General features: G+C 42.2%; 2 protein-coding genes across 9 annotated transcripts; one reads left to right on the forward strand and one right to left on the reverse strand.

The window, feature by feature from the left end:
• Positions 1-1,811: 1,811 nt before the first annotated feature.
• Positions 1,812-21,552, reverse strand: ccdc171 (coiled-coil domain containing 171). 8 transcript variants are annotated; one of them, XM_088073392.1, is made up of 25 exons: positions 16,771-16,847; positions 15,885-16,034; positions 15,162-15,411; positions 14,172-14,322; positions 13,908-14,077; positions 12,687-12,833; positions 12,515-12,607; positions 11,945-12,105; positions 11,281-11,419; positions 10,878-11,159; positions 9,796-10,182; positions 9,285-9,452; positions 9,032-9,199; positions 7,099-7,618; positions 6,972-7,013; positions 6,837-6,935; positions 6,222-6,403; positions 6,007-6,141; positions 5,304-5,483; positions 5,088-5,233; positions 4,610-4,664; positions 3,840-3,971; positions 3,392-3,544; positions 3,083-3,169; positions 1,812-2,557 (listed from the first exon to the last, which is right to left on the reverse strand). In XM_088073392.1, exons 2-25 carry the CDS (start codon positions 16,001-16,003, stop codon positions 2,438-2,440), a joined length of 4,086 nt encoding a protein of 1,361 aa, XP_087929518.1. In that variant the 5' UTR covers positions 16,004-16,034; positions 16,771-16,847; the 3' UTR covers positions 1,812-2,437. The 8 variants fall into 8 exon arrangements, 7 of the variants coding, with proteins under 7 accessions (XP_087929518.1, XP_087929516.1, XP_087929517.1 ...); XM_088073390.1 differs by lacking the exon at positions 16,771-16,847 and adding an exon at positions 21,455-21,552 and having other exon boundaries at positions 6,837-7,013; XM_088073391.1 differs by having other exon boundaries at positions 6,837-7,013; positions 9,796-10,179.
• wdr55 (WD repeat domain 55) lies at positions 17,276-20,991 on the forward strand. The gene is made up of 4 exons (XM_042515951.2): positions 17,276-17,919; positions 18,733-18,839; positions 18,984-19,253; positions 19,562-20,991. The coding sequence occupies exons 1-4, from the start codon at positions 17,320-17,322 to the stop codon at positions 19,899-19,901; spliced, it is 1,317 nt and encodes a 438-aa protein (XP_042371885.2). The 5' UTR covers positions 17,276-17,319; the 3' UTR covers positions 19,902-20,991.
• Positions 21,553-21,589: the final 37 nt, after the last annotated feature.

Genomic DNA, 21,589 nt, shown 5'->3' on the forward strand with positions numbered 1-21,589 from the left:
TGTCTTGTTGTGAGGTTGTTGTGAGGTTGTGTGTAGTCGTGTCTTGTTGTGAGGTTGTTGTGAGGTTGTGTGTAGTCGTTGTGTCTTGTCGTGAGGTTGTTGTGAGGTTGTGTGTAGTCGTTGTGTCTTGTCGTGAGGTTGTTGTGAGGTTGTGTGTAGTCGTTGTGCGTCGCTGTGCTGCTCCTCTTTGTTTTGGGATTAAGCGTTTCTTTAAACGTTTTATCCTCGTCACCGCTCTGCCTCAGATGTGTCACTTCCGAAGAGGAATTAAAGTTAATCTGTGGCGTGCAGCGGGACAGACTCTGACCGCGGCGTCCTGGACGTCTCCGGCTGAATGAACTCGTCACTTTTCTGTCTCCGCGTGTGAAAGTCCAGAGTCAGCCGGCCGTCTCCGATGCTAAGCTAAGCTAGCCGCTCCATAGAAAAGGAGACGGGCGCGTGGACGGCTGAAGAAAGAGCGCCTCTGTCCGCCAGTCACACTGTCACCGCGAAGCCGCAGAGAGGACGACGAGACGCTTTCTGTCCACGCAAACATTTTCTTTCACAGCGCCGAGCTCAAAGCCTCCGGACCGGAAAACAGGAAACCAGCTGCCGGTGGCACGGAGACAAATATCAGAGCGAGAGGAGCCAAACTCTGGAGACAAACGACAAACCCAAAAAAAGAGTCCAAACACAAAAACAAACCAAAACATTCAATTCAAAATTCAAATTTTTTTTAAAGAAATTGAGATAAAAAGATATTTTTAAAGAAAAACATGTTGGCATTTTTTTTTTTTTTTTTGCAATTTTGAAAGAAGAGATTTTGGCGAAGTTTTTGTTTTGTCTTTTAAGCTTTTTTAAAGGCATTTTTTTCTTGTAACTTTTTAAGAAAAAAATGGATAAAAAGGTGTTTTAAAGAAAAAATGTTGGCATTTTTTTCATTATTTATTTTCTATTTTTAGATATTTTGGCTTTTTTCTGCCTTTCAATTTTTTAGCAATTGTTGAAGGGAAAAAGGGTATTTTTCTTTCTTCTTTTTTTTTTTTGCATTTTTTTCCATTTTTTCTATTTTAGATTTAAACCACAAAGACAAACTTTATTTGGGGAAAAGTGATGTTTTTTTTTTTTTTTTATTTTGAGGAGTGAAAAAAAAAAATCTGCTTAAAACTGAAGTGAAGGAACGACAAACATCTCCAGAGGAAAGAAAAGGAAACCTGTTCAGCTGAATCAGCACAACTGTGTGTGTGTGTGTGTGTGTGTGTGGAGACGTCTTTTACAAAGGGACTTAATCTGCTGTCACACACTCACACACACACACGCACACACACACACACACACACACACACACACACACACACACACACACACACACACACTGAGCCGTAGGGTGTGGGAGCGTAAGGACTCTTTTTTTTTTCTCATTAGAAATCCACACTGACACACACGCTGCCTGAGGACTTCACACACACGCACACACGCACACACACACACACACACACTCTCAGAGTCGTGGTGCTGATGCAGCAGTTGTGAAATAAAATGTTTGTCGTGTTTTTTCTTTTTCTCGAAACTTTTCGACATTTACAGCCTTTTCCGCAGACGTGATTTCACTCGCTGTGTTTGATGTCAGAGTTCAGTTTTTTAGGATCGAAAACGACCTCAAAGCTGCAGCAGTTTAACCCTTTAACATCAACATCAGTTTTGTCGCGCTGCGTTCGGACACTTTTCAGCAGCATTTTCACCTCTGAACACAGAAAACTGTTGAGATTTCTTCTGAAAACATGAGAAAAAACAAAATGAGCAACTTGGCTTAAAACAAACAACAAACTCGGTCAAAGTTTGCGAGCACATTTATCGGCTGAGAATTATTTTTTATGATTTTCGTTGTTTTGCTCTTTAGTAAAAGTGTCGGTGTTGTTTTTGTTGACATATTTGTGTCTTCTGTTTGTTACGTTGATGTTTTTCGATGTGTTTGTAATGTTGCACATCTGCTGTGTTTTGTTTTAATGTTATAAATATAATTAAAAATAAACAAAAGAGCAGAAATATTTTACTGAGAGTAAAAACTCAAACAGTAACCAGCTGCTGCTCTGTCACACACACACGCACACCCACACACACACGCACACACACACGCGCACACACACACTTGTTGTGCGCGACCATCTGGTCTTCAGTTGTCACCAAACAGCTGTTAAATAATCACAAACCAAAATGTTTTCCGATTGTCTGGCCGACGTTTTCTGAACTTCACATCTTTCCAGGACTTTCCAGGACTGTGTGGACTGAGAGTTTTCAAGGACTCCTCAAAACTAAAAACACCCTCTGAAAAATGACTCACAGTCTGCAGAGTCATTTTGCAGGATGTGCCGTGTGTCTCCTCGCTGCTCGGCTTTTCTTCGGCTTCGTTTTGGTACTTTTAAAGGGTCTACAGAGCGCCGATGAGGGGCGGGGTCTGTCACAGAGGGGCGGGGTCTGTCACAGAAGGGGCGGGGCGTAAACCGGCTGATGGCTCCTTCAACAAATCAATAACAGGTTGCGTTATTTCCATGTTGCAGGTTTTTGGAAACTCAGCCATCTGAAACATAAACAAATTCGAATAATAATTATTTCAGCAGTTTTAATAAAGTTTATGTATTTTTATGATTCCTGCAATTTCTTACACACTAATAATTATTTTTGATTAATTAACTTCTTTTGCCCTTTTTTTCTGTTGTATTAAAATAAGATTTTTTCTTTATTTAAATAGGTAATATTTCAAAATGAAACATAAAATGAAATAAAGAGTTAAATTAAATTAAGAATAAAACAAATTAAAGGATAAAATTGATAAATAATAAAATTAAATCAGGAATAATATCAAGAATACAATCAATTCAATAAAAAAACAAAGTAAAGATTAAAATTAAATTAATAAGAAAACAAAATAAAGAATAAAACAAATAAAGAATAACATTAAAGAATAAAAGCACATCAAAATATAAAATACAGAAAAAAATCAGTTAATCAATCAACTGATAAAGTATAAATTGAAATAAAGATTAGAATTAAATAAAATGTAAAACAGAATAATGAATAAAATGAAATAAATGATGACACTGACTGACGGCTCCTTCGACAGATCGGAGGGGGAAACAGGATTTATTTTTTCCACGTCAGCAAACAGAAACTTTTCTGGAAATTCATCCACCTGAAACATAAACAAAGTTTAATAATCACTGCTTTCTTTTCTCACACAAAACTACATTATTACATAATTATTTGATAAAGTTAATGTTATTTTATGATTCTAGTACTTTTTCTGGTTGAACACATGAATTTTTTTTTAATAATAATTTTCTCTGCTGTATTTAAAAAAGGAAAAATGTTTTTTTTTTATTTAATTGTTATTCAAAAGGAGCGAGCGTCTCACGGGGACGAAGGCCTGGTTGTCACGGAGACAGGCGTCCTGCAGCTCGCAACGCAGTGCGGTCACATGACTGCGGTGGGCGGAGACTTCCTGCTCCAGCCAATCAATCCTCGAGCTGCAGGTGTGAAAGAGCGACGAGACGGACGACAGGAAACTCTGCCGACAAACGATAAAGTGTGAGGGAGGAAAAACAGCAAGATCTGCTCTGAAAAATACATAAAGAAGGAGAGAAAAATAAATAAAATGACAAGGAAAAACTAAAGAAAATTTAAAAAAAATAATAATGGAAAAATAAAAAGAAAGAAAATCAAGACAAATGGAAATAAAAAGAAAGAAAGGAAATAAATAACATAAAAAATAGAAAAGAAAATTGGAAAGATTTTTTTTTTTAAAAAGTGAAAAAATAAAAAATAATAAAATAAAGACAGTCTTCTTCTTCTTCTTCTGTTACCTGCCACGCTGCCACCTCAGGAGCTCCCATGATGCTCTCTGCTCCGCTCAGCTCCAGGTGTTCCCTGGGCAATGGCAGGGGGCGGGGCTGAGCTGACAACGAACAACGTGATTGGACGAGACTTTCTCTGACCTGAAGACCACAAAGCAGATGTGTCCGTGTGTGTGCTTTGTGTGTATTTATCAGTGTGTGTGTGTGTCAAGTCAAGTCAGTTTTATTTATATAGCCCATTATCACAAAACATGGTTTGCCTCAGAGGGCTTTACAGTGTACGACATCCCTCTGCCCTCAGACCCTCACATCACCCGAGGAAAAACTCCCCAAAAAGAACCCCTGTAACGGGGAAAAAAAAGAGGAATAAACCTCAGGAAGAGCAGCAGAGGATGATGAGGGATCCCTCTTCAGGACGGACAGACGAGCAATAGATGTCGTAAATAGCAAATGAAATACAATCATGACAAAAAAGGAAAGAGAAAGAGAGAGGGGGAGAGAGAGGAGGGGGAGAGGGGAGAGAGGCACAGCAATAATAGAAACAGATGCATGTCATATTACAATAATGGCAGGTGTGGAATTACTATTTGCTTTCTATGATGATGTTGAGAGAGATGATAACAGTCTCATGCATATGTGAAAGGGAGGTGTCCAAAGGCAAGATCACAGCATCGGCACAACCAGGACCAGTGTGTGTGTGTGTGTGTGTGTGTGTGTATTTATCGGTGTGTGTGTGTGTGTGTGTGTGTGTGTGTGTGTGTGTGTGTGTGTGTCTTCACCTCTTTGTAACTCGTCTCTGCAGCCTTCATGTTGTTCATCAGAAAATCCTTCAGTCTCTGAAATACAGAAAAGTGTTAAAACATAAACCAAAGACGAAATAAAGAATAAAACTAAATAATGAAAAAAAGAATAACACCATTCAAGAATAAATAAATAATATAATTAAATAAAGAACAAACAATATAATGAAGTAAATAATATAATCAAATAAAGAATAAATACTATAATTAAATAAAGAATAAATAATATAATCAAATAAAGAATAAATAATATAATTAAATAAAGAATAAATAATATAATCAAATAAAGAATAAATAATATAAATAAATAAAGAATAAATAATATAAATAAATAAAGAATAAATAATATAAATAAATAAAGAATAAATAATATAAATAAATAAAGAATAAATAATATAATTGGTTAAGGACTACATGACGCTGCAGGCGTGTGTGAGCTGTGAAAGGTGTGTGTCACCTGACGGCGTCCCCCCGCTCGTCCTCGGCTCGCCGCAGTCTCTCCTCCAGCTGCGTCCTCTCCCTCTGCACCGCCGACAGGTGCTTACCCACGATCCTCAGCGAGCGCTCCTTGCGGCTGACCTCCTGCCGAGCCTCCGACAGAGACTGCAGAGTCGCAGCAGGTTAAATTCGAGTCTCAGCGTTTGAACTTCAGATTAACCCTTTGTGAGCGTACCTGTGTGGTTTGGCTCAGAGTGCGTTGTGTGTCCGTCTGCTCGGAGGTGTGTGCGTCCACGCGGCGCTGCAGCGTCTGCAGCTGATCGGTCTGTTCTTGGACGAGCGTCTGAGCTTCCTGTTCCCTGCTCAGCGCCTGACGGAGCTCCGCACACACACTGTGGAAACGCTGCGCTGGGACCTGCACACACACACACGCACACACACACACACACACACACACACACACACACACACACACACACACACACACACACACACGCACACACACCCGCAGTGTCCACACACACACACACACACACACACACAGACACACACACCTGCAGCATCTACACACACACACACACACGCGCGCACACACATACATGCACGCACGCACATAGAGAAAGAATTATAGCTTTTTTTGTCGTTAATTTTTTTGGTACATTTTGGTGACTTTTAAGAAAGAAATTTTGTCAATTAAAAAAAAAATTTGTTTGGACCTTTTTCAAAATTTATGGAGATTTTTAAAGACAAAATCATATTTATTATTTTATTATTACTTTTAGTGATTTGTTTATTTCTCTTTTTGCGAAATTTAGGCTGTGTTTTATTTTATTTTATTTTTGTGTTCTTTTGCCTTTTTTTTCTTTTACATTTTTTAAGTGTGTGTGTGTGTCTGTGTGTGTGTGTGTGTGTGTGTGTGTGTGTGTGTGGAGCCTCACCGTCTCCTCTCTCTCCTGCCGCAGTCCTCTCTTCAGATTGGCGACCTCCAGCCTCAGGCTCCGCCTCTCCACCTCGGCCGAGTGCAGCCGTTGGCTGAAGAGCAGGAAGTGCTGCTGGAGCGTCGACACCAGGGCCTGATGGGAGGTCAGAGGTCAGCTGTGTGTGTGTGTGGTAATAAAGCGTGTGTGAGTGTGTGTGTGTGTGTGTGTGAGACCTTGTTGTCGGGCTGCAGAGGCGTCAGTCTGCTCAGTCCGACTCTCAGCCGTCCGCTCAGCGTGTCCTCGTCCACTCTGCAGGGGGACGCACCGGAGGCCGCGTCTGATTGGTCGAGCAGGTGATCCAGGAGGCGGGACAAAGCGGAGCGAGCCGCTGAAGTCACATCAGGAGGGGAGGAGCCTACAGAGTCAGGAGGACGAAAAAAAGAGGCAATTTTTAAAGAAAATATTTTGGTGATTTTCCTCTTTTAATTTTTCGCCAATATTTCAGTGAATTTTTGGGGAAAAAGTTCTTGCTTTTTTTTCCCCTTTAAAACATTTTAGGAACTTCTTCAATTTTGGGCAATTATTGAGGAAACATCTTGTGTCACTGTGGTGATTTTTTTGTTGTGACTTTTAAAGAATGCATTTTGGTGATTTTATTTTATTTTTGTGATATTGAAGAAAAGATTGTGGATTTTTTTGCTATTTTTTAAAGAAAACATTTTGGAAATTTTAATGATTACATAAATATATTCATATATTGTGATTTTTAAAGACAAAAAGGTTAATTTTTATTTTATTTCATTTCATTGTATTTTTTTATTTTACAGAATAAATATTTGCGTGGTTACCTGTGTGTGTAAGCGCCTCCTGCAGGTCGGCCACAGCGGACAGGATGATGGAGGAGAGACTTTTAGAGCGAAGCCAGCGAGCGCACACACCTTCACGACCTTCACGACCTTCACCACCTTCACGACCTTCATCACCTTCACGACCTTCACGACCTTCAGGACCTTCATCACCTTCACCTGAAACACAGAATCTTTTTGCTGATATTTTATATAAAAAATCAAACCGATATATAATCCTCATTCTGCTGACCACCTGCAGTACCTGTACTCGCTGCATTTTGACCCTTCCGTGCTGCCGTAGCCTCTCCACAGACACACACAGCTCCTCCTCCTCCTCCTCCTGCTCCTCCTCCTCCTCTCTCCAGACGGAGCATCACTGTCGTCCGTCTGCTGAGTGCACGCCACCTCCTCACCGCCAGCACCACACACACACTCCTCCTCCACCTCCTCACCGCCCTGCTCCTCCTCCTCTTCACCTCCTCCTCTTCATCGTCCTTGCCTCCCAGAGCCGCCGCCAGCCTCCTCACCTCCTCCTCCAGCACCTCCCTCTCTGCCAGACGTCTGCAGAGGAGCGTTTTCTGCGCGCAGAGCGTCTGCAGGCGGCGGTGTGTGTGTCTCAGCGTCCCGGCCAGCAGGACGCTCGCCGACAGGAAGCAGGACGACTCCCTGCGGCGGCGGGAGAGGAGGCCGCGGAGCCGGGAGAGGTCAGAGGTCAGAGAGGAGGCGCGGAGCTCCAGAGAGGAGGCGTGACCGCGGAGAGAGTCGAACTGAGAGCGACACAGCTGAAAAAAAAGAGAGAAAAAATCTTGAAAAATCAGCAGTAAAGTAAATAAAGGTTAAAGTGTAAAGTTATAAACTCAAAATCTGCAACATTTCTGCACCGCCCCCTCCCCCCTCACAAATAACATACAGTCCCTAAGATAGATTTAAATATTCAGGTCCATGATTTTACCATTAAATTATTATTCTTTAAACCCATATATTTAAAAAGCTGTAGTGAAGGAGGACCGAGGCTCATTTCAGACAAAGTTTGGTCTTTGTGAAGGAGCTGCAGGTAACACACACACACACACACACACACACACACACACACACACACACACACGTGTCTGCCCCCTCAGGTGTTTCTCTTCTTCGTGGATCTGAGCTGCGGTGGGTCGTGTTGGAGCTGAATCAGCAGTTTGATGTTTGTGAAGAAAAGAATAAAGTTTTCAGTCAAACTGTCGCTTCGGTCGACTTCACGTGAAGAGATGAGACACCGGTAAAACCGAAACACTGGCATCACCACGTCCAACTCCACCGTCCCCGAGAGGACACGTCCACTGCAGCGGAGCGAGGACACTTCACTGTACTTCAGCTAAAGTTTTGAAAACATGCCTTCGTAAACCAGGGACCTGCATTCTGTTGATCTTTTTAAATTAGTGTTATTTAATTTAGGCGATTTTGGAGAAAACCTTTTTTTTGTTTGAAAGAACCTTTTTGGCATTTTTCTAAATTTTTGTCAATTTTGTAAGTTTTTGAAGAAAACATTTTGGTGATTTTTTTTTTAGTGAATGCATGTTTTTAAAAAAAAAAAAATCAAAAAATCAAAAATCATTGTTTGATTTTTAAATTTCAGACGTCATTTCCTTTACTTTTATATTTAGTTTTCCAGAACTTTCAAAGTCTGGAAATTTGTTTTTACAGGGTGAGTGAGTGTGTGTGTGTGTGTGTGTGTGTGTTACCTGCAGCTCGTTCTGCTGCTGTGTCACAGTGTGTGTGTGTGTGTGTGTGTGTGTGTGTGTGTGTGTGTGTGTGTTACCTGCAGCTCGTTCTGCTGCTGTGTCACAGTGTGTGTGTGTGTGTGTGTGTGTGTGTGTGTGTGTGTGTGTGTGTGTGTGTTACCTGCAGCTCGTTCTGCAGCTGTGTCACGGTGTGTGTGTGTGTGTGTGTGTTACCTGCAGCTCGTTCTGCTGCTGTGTCACGGTGTGTGTGTGTGTGTGTGTGTGTGTTACCTGCAGCTCGTTCTGCTGCTTTGTCACGGTGTGTGTGTGTGTGTGTGTGTGTGTGTGTGTGTTACCTGCAGCTCGTTCTGCTGCTGTGTCACGGTGTGTGTGTGTGTGTGTGTGTGTGTGTGTGTGTGTTACCTGCAGCTCGTTCTGCTGCTGTGTCACGGTGTGTGTGTGTGTGTGTGTGTGTGTGTGTGTGTGTGTTACCTGCAGCTCGTTCTGCAGCTGTGTCACGGTGTGTGTGTGCTGGCTGCTCCACGCCTCCTCCCTCCTCCTCATGCTCTCCTCCAGACGAGACAACACACACTCCTGACTGCGCTGCAGCTGGCGCACACACACACTCTTCTTCTCACACACACTCTGCAGGTGGGCGATCTGCAGAGAGAGCGAGGACAGGTGAGACTCCTTCGTTTTCATTTTCATCACAGCTGTTGGCCAATCAGAGCTCTCTGTCACTCACCTTGTTGTTGGCCTCCCGGAGGTCAAAGGTCAGCCGGTCCACTTGCTCGTCGATGATGTCACACAGCTCCTTCCAGGTGAAATCTCCCAGGATGCTCTGGGGCTGATCGAGGAGGACGCAGCCGGCCAGCAGGCGCTGATAGAGACGGCACAGGAAGGACAGACGGACCTGAGACAGAGACAGAGACAGAGACAGAGACAGAGAGACACACACACACACACACACACACACACACACACACACACACACACACAGTGTGAGGTGGTTTTACAGGATTTTCTCGGCATCAAAAACAGTTTAATTAAATGTTCCAACATAACGAGGTTACAACACACAGAGAGGACGACTCGGGGGACAGAGAGACAGAGACAGAGAGACAGAGAGACAGAGACAAAGCAGACAGAGGAGAAAGAGAAGCCGTGAAGGAAAAAGAAAGAAAGACTGTCATAAAAGAGAAAGAAAATGAAAAGTGAAAAAGAAGAAAGAGATTTAAGAACGTGTGTTTATTCACCTTCGACTCTTTCTCATAGTGATCAGTTATCCTCCGAACCGCTGCCGTCTTCTCCTCCCTCTCTCTCTCACTCTCTCTCTCCCTCTCTCTCTCCCTCTCCTCCCTCTCTCTCTCCCTCTCTCTCTCCCTCTCCTCCCTCTCCTCCCTCTCTCTCTCCCTCTCCTCCCTCTCTCTCTCCCTCTCCTCCCTCTCTCTCTCCCTCTCCTCCCTCTCTCTCTCCCTCTCTCTCTCCCTCTCCTCCCTCTCTCTCTCCCTCTCCTCCCTCTCTCTCTCCCTCTCCTCTCTCTCCGTCTCCAGCTCGGCCTGCAAACTTCGGCTCTGCGTCGACCAATCAGAGCTTTCCTGGCGAAGGCGACTCACTTCCTCCTCCAGTCTGACGGACGCCTGCTGACAGGAAATATGAAATGTTCAAAACATGTGATGTCTCGGTGGTTCGGTGTGATTTCTCGGTTAGGTTCGGTGTGATTTCTCGGTGAGGTTCGGTGTGATTTCTCGGTGGTTCGGGGTGTTTTCTCGGATAGGTTCGGTGTGATTTCTTGGTTAGGTTTGGTGTGATTTCTCGGTGAGGTTCGGTGTGATTTCTCGGTGGTTCGGTGTGATTTCTCGGTTAGGTTTGGTGTGATTTCTCGGTTAGGTTCGGTGTGATTTCTCGGTGGTTCGGTGTGATTTCTCGGTGGTTCGGTGTGATTTCTCGGTTAGGTTTGGTGTGATTTCTCGGTTAGGTTCGGTGTGATTTCTCGGTGGTTCGGTGTGATTTCTCGGTGGTTCGGTGTGATTTCTCGGTTAGGTTCGGTGTGATTTCTCGGTGGTTCGGTGTGATTTCTCGGTTAGGTTTGGTGTGATTTCTCGGTGAGGTTTGGTGTGATTTCTCGGTGAGGTTCGGTGTGATTTCTTGGTTAGGTTTGGTGTGATTTCTCGGTGAGGTTCGGTGTGATTTCTCGGTGGTTCGGTGTGATTTCTCGGTGAGGTTCGGTGTGATTTCTTGGTTAGGTTCGGTGTGATTTCTTGGTTAGGTTTGGTGTGATTTCTCGGTGAGGTTCGGTGTGATCTCATGGTGCGGTGCGGTGTGTTTGGACGTTCACCTGCAGCTGTCGGCTCTGATCTGAGGTCAGCCGTCGGAGCGCCAGGTTCTCCTCCCGCAGACGCTCTGACGCAGACAGCAGATCCCGGATCTGCCCGTCCACTGTTTCCTGTCTGCGGTGAAATGAGCTGAGAGTCGTCTCCAGCAGCCACAGGAGCTCCGCTGAGGGACTCCGGTTCCCATCATCCTTTGCTGGAGGACAAGTGTCTGTGGTGGAGTGCTGTTGGAGTGTCTCTCTGATGTGTCTCATACTGTCCTCTGTGTCAGTCTGTCTCTGAGCTGCCTGAACACAGAACAAGACGTCAAAGGGTCACGTCACTCAAATTATAACGATATATTCCTCATGTTCCCACGGGTAATGGTGTGTGTGTGTGTGTGTGTGTGTGTGTGCGCGTGTGTGTTACCTGCTGCAGCAGTGTGTGTGTGTTGGCGTGCTGTCTCTTCTCGTCCTCCAGCCTCTCTGTGAGGTCAGAGGTCGCCGTCCTCTCCGTCTGCAAGGCAGCGCTCAGGTCAAACTTACACCGCTCGTACTCCTTCTGCAGCCTGCACACACACACACACACACACACACATATATTTTAAAATCAATATATTCATGCATAAACTTATCAACTATAAAAACACAATTAATCTGTAAATTTAACAAACAAATTTAATGAAATATATACGTATAAATTTTAAATAATTTTATTTAAAACACAGTCAGTATAACTTAAGTGTTGTAAAAGAATATGTTATGTATGACAAAGCTAAAAAACCTATAAATAAATAACTACATTTAAATAAATAAATAAAATTATAATATTAAATAACTAATATCAATTAAATTAATAGAAACTGGTCTAAAATATGAAACACTGTTTTTATATGACATTTTACTAAAGTTAAAAAACAGTAAGTTATATAGAAAATGTTGATATATGAAGTGACACATTATATTTCATTTCAAATTACCAAAACATATTAAACCTGTGTCTGCAGGGCTTATTTAATTTACGCAGATTAAAAAAAATGTAACACAAAATAAAGTAATGATCATTTATATGTCAGTCAGGGAGGGGACGTCACCTCTGCAGAGCGTGCTCAGTGTCGCTCCTCCTCTCTCTCTCCACGCCGTACGCTCGCTCCACCTCCCTGAACTGACTCCTCAGCAGCTCCAGGCCGCTCTGCGCCTCCTGCAGGCCGGACCGCTCCGCCGCCAGCGCCGCCTCCAGGTCCCGCACACGCAGCTGTCACGTGACCACAGAGAAAATCATTTCAGTCACACAGTTTGTGACTTTCCTGGATTTGTAATCACGTTTGTAGTTCGGTCTGTCTGTTTGTCTTCATTAATATGAAAACACAATTTTTTTCTTCTTAAATTTTTTAAACATTTTTTTGTATTTTTTAAAATGTATTAATTTATTTTTTATTTATTCAAAACTAACACATTTATCAATGTGTTAGTCATTACAAACTGCAGGAAAAATCGTATTTTTTTTGTTGTATTATTTGATTTATTTAGTTAGGTATGAATTTATTTTATTTCATTTTTTTATTCATTTTTCTTGTCATGGAATTGAATGTGTCTGTCTTCAGTGTGTCAGTCGTTAATGAAGCGTTTTTATTGGAGGTAAAAATCTCAGGTGTGTTTGTCACCTGGATGATCTCAGAGTTGAACTTGGACTCCAGGTGAGCCGCTCGCTCCGCCTCCACGCTCGACTCCAGAGACTTCACCCTCTGATCCGACACCTGCAGGGAAAACACGCTCAGAAAAACCGCTGATGTTTCTCCTCCTCCTCCTCCTGCTGCTCCTCCTCCTCCTCCTCACCTCCTTCTCTCTCCGGCTCCTCTCCTCTCTCTCCGACAGGTACTTCAGTTCGTCGGCTTGTCGTTTGTTCACCTGGGCCTCCTTCTCCAGCTCCTTCTGTACCTCTGTCATCCTCCTCTCCGACTCCTCCAGAGCCTCCTCCTGATCCTGGAGGGTTGGATTTCTGAGTCATATTTTTTTTTTATTGAAACTACAAACCTACTTTATATTTCGGACATAAACTTTCCTCTGTCATAAACTAGAATTTATTCATTTATTTATTTATTTATTTATTTTAAGGACAGAAAAGAATTCACAGTGAAGTCGACGTTCGACTTTTTAGATGTGAAATTTTAAAACTTCATAATTTTATTCCCTCAGACATTTGTGTGAAATTCTGTCATGTTCAGTCTATGAATTCACGGCCAAGAACATGCGGTCAGTGACCTTGACCTGATCAGTTTGTTTTTTTGAGTCTGAGTGGACGTTTGTGCCAAATTTGAGGCCGCTGCCTCCAGGTGACCATCAAAATCTAATCAGTTCATCGCTGAGTCCAAGTGGACGTTTGTGCCCAAGTTTGGAAAAATTCCCTCAAGAAGTTGTTGAGATATCGTGTTCACAAGAATGACACAGACCTTTAACCACCAACGTCTAATACTTTATCCGTGACTCCAAGTTTGTGCCAAATTTAAAGAAATTCTCTCATGAAATTCTTAAGATATCACTTTCACAAGAATGAGATGTATGCAAAGTCACAGCGACCATGACCTTTGACCACCATGATCTTATTAGTTCAGCTTAGTTTCCATGTGGATGTTTGTGCTAAATTTGACAATCATCCCCTGAGAAAACCTCGAGGTCATGTCACGTTGACAAAAATTTGACAGACACTGACCTTTGACCTTTGAAAACAAAAACTCTAATCAGTTCATTATTGAGTTTAAGAGGATGTTTGTGCCAAATTTGTAAAAGACTCTCTCAAGGTGTTCTTGAGATATTGCAGTCACGAGAATAACACAGATAAGGTTGTGGTGACCTTGACCTCTCACCTATGACCGCAAAAATGAAATCAGATCATCAGTGAGTTTAAGTGGATGTTTTTGCCAAATTTGATGAAACTCCCTCAAGGTGTTCTTGAGATACCATGTTTATGAGAATGTGTGTGTGTTGTGTGTGTGTGTGTGTATGTGTGTGTGTATGTATGTGTGTGTGTGTGTGTGTGTGTGTGTGTGTGTGTGTGACCTGTAGCAGTCGGTGCAGTCGCTGGTTTTCGGAGCTGAAGCTCTGAATAAATCTGTCTCGTTCCTCCACCTCCTGCTGCAAAGCATGCTGGTCCTCGTCCCGGGCCTGCCGGGTGATGTCCAGAGCTTTCTGCAGCTCCTGCACCGTCTGCTGGAGCTCCGCCGCTCGCTCTGACACACAACAAACACACAATGAAACACACAACATCAGCTGCTTCCTGTTCAAACGGCCTCAGGTCACAGAGGGTGTGTCTGATTTATGTACCTGTGAGCGTCTGTTTGTCTCTGCTCAGCTCGGAGACTCGATCGGCGTCTCTCTGGCTCACGGTCAGCTGATACTGAAGCTCCACCCGCTGAGCTTCACCTCGCTCCACCGAGGACCGCAGGCGCGTCAGCTCCGCCTGCAGGCGGCACAGCTGGGAACAGGAAACACACGATAAAAACAAAGTGATTCACACTGTGAATAGTTTTTGTCCTTTTAGTCTCCATAAGGTGTCAGAGACATAAAACAGCTTGTTGATCAAAAAAAGAGCCAGAGGAGGATTCCCCACACCCTCGACAGAGGACACAGCTGAGACACTGATGTCCTAAAATACTAGAAATGCCCTAAAATTATACAAATGTCCTAAAACCTTAGAAGTATCCTAAAACTCTTAGAAATGTCTTACATATGTCCAAAAGTCTGAGAAATTTCCTAAAATCCTAGAAATGTCAAAAAATCAGCAAAATGCCCTAAAATCCCAAAAATGTCCTAAACCTAAGAAATACCTTAAAATCTTAGAAACCTCCTAAAATCCAAGAAATGTCGTACAATCGAGAAAATGTCCTGAAATCCTAGGAATTTCCTAAAATCCTAGAAATGTCCAAAATCATAGAAACATCCAAAAACATAGAAGTGTCCTAAACTCGGAGAAATGTCCTAAAACCCAAGAAATGTCTGTCTAATGTCTACTACTATTGTCTCTACTATTCTAGAAATTACCTAAAATCCCAGGAATGTCCTAAACATCTGACACACACTAAAACCCAAGAAGTGTCCTAAAATCCTAAAAAAAAAAAAAAGTCTTAAAATCCTTGAAACTTGTTTGGGGCTGCTGTGACTGGCCCCTGGCCTCCTGTTACTTTGCTAAACTGTCCCCCAGGCAGAGCAGGTTCAGTGTCCCCGCTCTAAAGGACAAACTGTCCAGTTAATAATGTAAAGTTGTTTGTGTCCTCAAACCGATGGACCGCTTTGTCTCAGCTGTTTGTGTCTCACCTCCTGGTTGTGTCCGGACGTCAGCTCCAGTCTCTCCTTCTCCAGCTGATGGACTCTCCACCTCAGCCTCCCTGACTCCTCGCCTCCTTCACCTCCTTCTGACGCCGTCCTCCTGCTCCTCCTTCCTCCGTCCCCTCGGCTTCTGTCCCTCCCTCGTCTCTCGTCGTCCTCTCCTTCTTTCTCCGCTCTTTGTCCTCTCTCTCCTGCCTGCTTCTCCTTCTGCTGCATGGCGGCTATGACCTCCTTCAACCTGACAAATAAAATCTTAAGAATATTTTTCAAGGGCGAAGATTTCGTTTCAACATTTTTGGGGGACAGATGTTGAACCGAAAAATATTCCAGGACCTTGAGGCAAATTTTAAAGACCATACATTCTCTGAAACCACCGACACTCCTTATCGCTTCTGTTTTTATGACCATACAACAGCTTTTTAAAATGAATATCATGATAAAACATAATAAATTCAGAACAGAATTAAAACTGAATATAAAAAGAATATAAAAAAAACTTGTTAAAGATTTTTTTGACATTTGTTTGTGATTTAAATTTTTTTAATTTATTTTCTTAAAGATGTTTTGGCGATTTGTAAAGAAAAGATTTGGTTTGTTTTGTTGGCTTTAAAAAAGCATCTTGGTGATTTTATTCCTTTACAATTTTTTGGTGACTTTTAAAGAAAAACTTTTTTTTATTATAAGTAGTAATCTTGTATTTGTAAAGTGTACCTGGTTATCTCCTCCCCGGAGCTCCGCTGGCTCCCCCGCGGCTCTGCTCGGCTGTGCCCGCTCTCCCCGCGCCTTCTCCGGCCAGAATGTCTCCTCCGCTCCGCTGATTCTGTCTGCATGGCTCCGCTGCTAAGACGACTTTAATAACCCCTGAGGATGTATTTTTGATGTTCATTATTAGACACACCACATATTTTCTTGGCTAACTTCATGAGGCATTAAGTCCTGGTGCTGAGACCGTGGAGGGTGTGTCGGTTCCCGGGAGAGTCGGTCGGTTGCCTGGATGTTACCTTGCCAGCAGATGCACTCTGATGCGAGAGCGATCTCCATTCAAAAATCTATTGATTTAATGTTTACCATGAAAACACTCAAGTTTTAAAGCCTGTGCAACATAATTTAGGTTTTTCACATATAAGTGCGATCTCTTTTATAATTCGGCATCTCAAAAATCAACAAAGATGGATAATTTCTACATTATTTCAGTGAATAAAGTGTGGGGCTGCGGGCTGTGTTAAATAACTGTCATCAACTTACAGCTGAGATTTACACAGTATATGAGCGGCTTAGTGGATCTACTATGAGCCGAATTTACAACAAGACTATCAAAATACCTTTAACGTTTTAATTATTTGTACACAATATTTACATTTTAATCAGCCGACAATCAAATATAAAATTTCTAATTTCGTGAACGGAGTTCTGTTTTAGGACGATGCAAAACCCCAAACAAAGACCCATTTCGCGGTTAATATTCAACATTAACGTCTTCATGCGGTTCATGCCAGCTTTGACCAGAACCACGCGGTCTAAATCACATAAAAACATCGCAAAAACGATAAAAAAACAAGTTGGAAATGTCTTTTAAAGAACTTTTAGAAACACTCACAGCGATAATTACCCAGGAGCCGTTTGAATCTGACGCCATCTTTGGCGTCCGAACGTCATTTCCGCATCAACTCTGTCGACAGACGGGCGCTCACCATTGGCCGGCGATCCAGCCAATGGTGAGAGACCGTTTAGTGACGTCATTATTTACATATTATTTATTTATTTATTTATTATTTATGTTTTTGGACACAAAATAAATATAAATATTTTTAAAATACTTACAATAAAACTGGTCTAATGATAAGTTAATCATGTTTGTACACAAAATAAATAAATAAATAAAAATGTACAAACTCTTTATGTGTGACGATAATTTATGCCTTCGTTTGTACACAAAACCAATGAAATATTTAAAAAAAATAATAATAAAAAATGAAAATAATATCGTAAAATATTATTCAAAAAAAAAAATATCGTTATCGTTATATTAAAATGAAACAGTAATTACAGGTTGCTGTCCTGTGGAGGTCAGCAGGGGGCAGCGTGGTCTGTCCTCTCCGGTGTCGCCGCGTTTTATCACCGTAGAAGAAGAACGGAAGACAACAACATGGCAGCGTCCTCACAGCACGTTGAGACATCAGAGACAGAGACAGACCCGCCGGAGATGGACAAAATTGGACCACCAGAGACCACCACAGACCCGGACACCAGCAGAGACCCAGAGGCTAGCAGAGACTCGGACACCAACAGAGACCCGGAGGACTCGGAGCCGGCAGCGCAGGACCCGGACCCCGATGACTCGGACTCGGACAGCGACCCCCCTCCGGGTCCGAGGGTCCGGGACACCCCGCAGGACATCCGGCTGGAGGCGATCGCCAACACGGTGGCCCTCCACCCGAGCCGGGACATCCTGGTGTGCGGGGACGTGGACGGGGACGTGTACGCGTACTCGTACTCGTGCACGGAGGGCGAGACCCGCGAGCTGTGGTCCTCGGGACATCACCTGAAGTCCTGCCGCCAGGTGCGCTTCTCCGCGGACGGCCGGAAGCTGTTCAGCGTGTCGCGCGACAAGGCCGTGCACATGCTGGACGCGGAGCGCGGGCAGCTGGTCACCAGGATCCGGGGGGCCCATGGGGCCCCCATCAACTGTCTGCTGCTGGTGGACGAGAACATCCTGGCGACCGGAGACGACGGCGGCACCCTCAAGGTCCAGACACCAAGTACCGTCCTTAAGTCATGGAAAACCTGGAAAAGTCCTGGAATTTTGTGTTACCGATATGATAAGAAAAGATTGTTCCAGGACGGTCAGAAACCTGGAAATCCAAGGACACGTTCTGTTTTTGGAGTTTTGGGAATTTTGGGGGATTTTTAAAGAAAACGTGTCTTCAAAACCAAAAGACAAAACAAGAACAGAAAAGCGCCCGAAATTTTAAAAGAAAAAGAAAATCACAAAAATACACCAAATTATTTTCTTTAAAAGTCACCAAAATATTTAAAGATCAAATTTCTTTTAAAGTCATTAAACATTTCTAAAGAATTGTTTTTCCCTAAATCTTTTCTTTATAAATCACCAACATTTTTTAAAGGAAGAAAAATCACCAATTTTATTTTCGCTAAAAGTTTAAAGAAAAAAAGTCAGATTTTGTCCTTTAAAAGTCACCAAAAAAATTTAAAAGGAAAAAGACAAACAATTACTAAATCTTTTTTAGAAATTGACAAAAATTTGTCAATAGAAAAAAATCTGCATTTTTTCTTTAAAAATCACCAAAAATATTAAAGAAAAAAAAATATTTTTTTCTTAAAAATCCCAAAAAAACGTAAAAAAATCACCTTTTTTTTCTTTAAGTCACCATTTCAAAGAAAAAAAGAAAAACAGTTTAAAAATAAAATAAAAAAGGGCATTTTTTTTCTTTAAAGTCACTAAAAATTATGAAGAAAAAATTGCAAGACCAAAGGGTAAAAAAATAAAAAGAAGTAATGTTATTGATTTGTTTGTTTGTTTGTTTGCGTCTCTCTGCAGGTGTGGGACATGAGGAAGGGGACGGCCATCATGGATCTGAAACACCACGAGGACTACATCAGTGACATCACTGTGGACCAGGCCAAGAGGATCCTTCTCACCACCAGGTAGTGATGACATCATCGTCATGGTTGACCTTTTTCAAAAACTCGCCATCGGTTCTTTTCGTTCTGCAGAGTCGTTACAATGTTTACATTTATAGTCCATCCCCAAAAGATTTAAACTTTGACCTGCTCTATGACCTTATACAGCGGCGACGGCACCATGGGCGTCTTCAACATCAAGCGACGGCGCTTTGAGCTGCTGTCGGAGTACCAAAGCGGCGACCTGACCTCGGTGGCGCTGATGAAGCGTGGCAGGAAGGTGGTGTGCGGCTCCAGCGAGGGAACCATCTACATCTTCAACTGGAACGGCTTCGGAGCGACCAGCGACCGCTTCGCCCTCAAGGCCGAGTCAGTGGAGTGCATTGTCCCCGTGAGCGACAGCATCATGTGCACCGCCGCCATGGACGGCTACATCCGGTGAGTTGGATCGCCCGTCTCCATAATCACGACTAATTTTTAAAAAGAAAACATGCCTTTAAAACCCTTCGGACCGGTGAGTTTGGAACGCGTGTTCCTTTCAAGAAATAATCAAAACATTTTGAGAAAAAGTTGCCAAAATTTGCCAAAAAAGTAATGATAAAAAAACGGTAAGGAATATTGATGGTTGTCTCAGAGAATGTATGGTCCTTAAAATTTGCCTCAGAGTCCTGGAAAGGTCCTTGAAATGTCCTTGTAAAAGTGTGCATGAACCCTGTTAAAGAAACGTTGTGTCTGTCCTCCGTCAGAGCCGTCAACCTTCTCCCCAACCGGGTCATCGGCTGCATCGGGCAGCACATCGGCGAGCCCATCGAAGAGCTCGCCAAGTCCTGGGACTCCCGCCTCCTGGTCAGCACCGCCCACGACCAGCTCATCAAGTTCTGGGACATTTCCAGTTTACCCAACACCACCGTCAACGAGTACCGCAAGAGGAAGAAGAAGGACGGACGGATGAAGTCTCTCACCAAGAAAGCCCTCGGAGACAACGACTTCTTCTCCGGACTCGTGGAGGAAACGGAAAAGAAGGAAGACGAGGTCGAGGACGAAGATGAGGAAGAAGACAGTGACAGCGACAGCGACAGCGACTGAAAAACAGATTGGAATGTTTTGTTTCTGCGCGTTCGGACACTTCAGTCCAAAATAGAAAGGACAGACATGTCCGCTTTTGTTGGACGATACACAGTGCAACCTCCAGGGTTCATACGGTCATGAAAAACCTGGAGAAGTCATGGATTTTGCAAATGACAATTTCCAGGCATGGAAAAGTTTTGAAAATATACTCTGGAAGTTTTGGAAAAGTCATGGAATTTTGTTTCACAAACCTGAAAAATGACATGATGCCTCCAAGGACTGAAATGTGAAAATCCAGCGATATTTATATATATAAGATATACTTACAGTTTCCAGCTGTGACAAAAGGTGACATTTTCCATGAGCTTAAAGGAAAACATGTTTTCTTAAAAAAAAGAACAAAATCACCAATTTTCTTTTCTTTAAAAAATCACCCAACATTTTTAAAAAGAAAAATGTCTTTAAAATACATTAAAGACACCGAATCTCTGATCTCAGCAGCGCCTGTGCCTGATTTTAGGTTCAAGGAGACCTTGAAACAAACCGTAATAGATTATTATTATTATTATTATTACAAATGGAAACGTGAGGAGGAGTTTATGTCCTTGCAGAAACAAATATACAGTGAGATAAAAAGTGAATATCTGTAAGATTACACACTTTTACCTCAGAAATATTCATTCATACTCACTGAGGATGAACCAAATATAAAAACAAATAATCGGACACTAAAATAATGTAAAAGTAATAACAGTGGTAGAGCTCTGCCTTTATACTTTGTTGGAACAGACCAGATGTGTCCATTAGAGAGTACCAGCAACTGTCTGGTCAGACTGGAAATGTTATTCACATATTCTCTGATCAGAAATTTCCTGATTTAAATACGTAATAATTAAAAAAAAAATAATAAAATTGCAATTTAGGGCTATTTTATTTCAACACAGTTCTTGTACGACTGCTTGTGTTTACAAAATTTAACTTCTATTTTGGTTAATGTCAATTTTTATTTTCTTCTTTTTTTAAAGAACTTTTCAGATCGAGAGAAGTTTAGTATTGTTTTGGTATCTGTACCAAAAGACGTATTTTATTAAAATTTTTCAAACAACAACTAGTCTCTAATGATTTTGGTGTTATTTTAGTCTGTTGGGTAGATATGTGGAAAAATATTTGTTTGTATAACATAAAAGTTGTTTTTTTTCTCAATATTTACATTATGTTTGATTTTTCTTCAACATGTCATAGTTATTTAAATGTAAAAATGTGTGATGAATTGCAGGAGTTTGAAGAGCTTAATGCCTGTTTGTGCATATTTTAATTCACATTGGCCTCCTAAGGTACGGTAATATGTGCTAATGTATGGTAAGGTACGGTCAGGTATGGTAAGGTACGGTCAGGTAAGTTAAGGTATAGTAAGGTAAGGTAAGGCATGGTAAGGAACAGTAATGTACGGTAAGGTAAGGTATACCTTCTTGTCCCGAAAGGAAACCTTTTTTTAACGTTTAAACTGTTGTAATTGCAACTTCTGAGTTTAAGGACTCATTACTCATTACTTATTAATATTCTGTACTTACGGTCTGTTCTCCGTCCATCTCCAGCATGTGTCGAGTGAATATGAAGCAAATATCTTACAGCCAAACAATGCACCAAAAAAAAACGACGGTTTTAGATCGACGGTATTTTCGCGCTCCCCCCGCGGTGAGGTGGTA

Source organism: Plectropomus leopardus, chromosome 23 (assembly GCF_026936395.1).
Source record: "Plectropomus leopardus strain MGB_pleo_1.0 chromosome 23, ASM2693639v1, whole genome shotgun sequence".
Taxonomy (NCBI): domain Eukaryota; kingdom Metazoa; phylum Chordata; class Actinopteri; order Perciformes; family Serranidae; genus Plectropomus; species Plectropomus leopardus.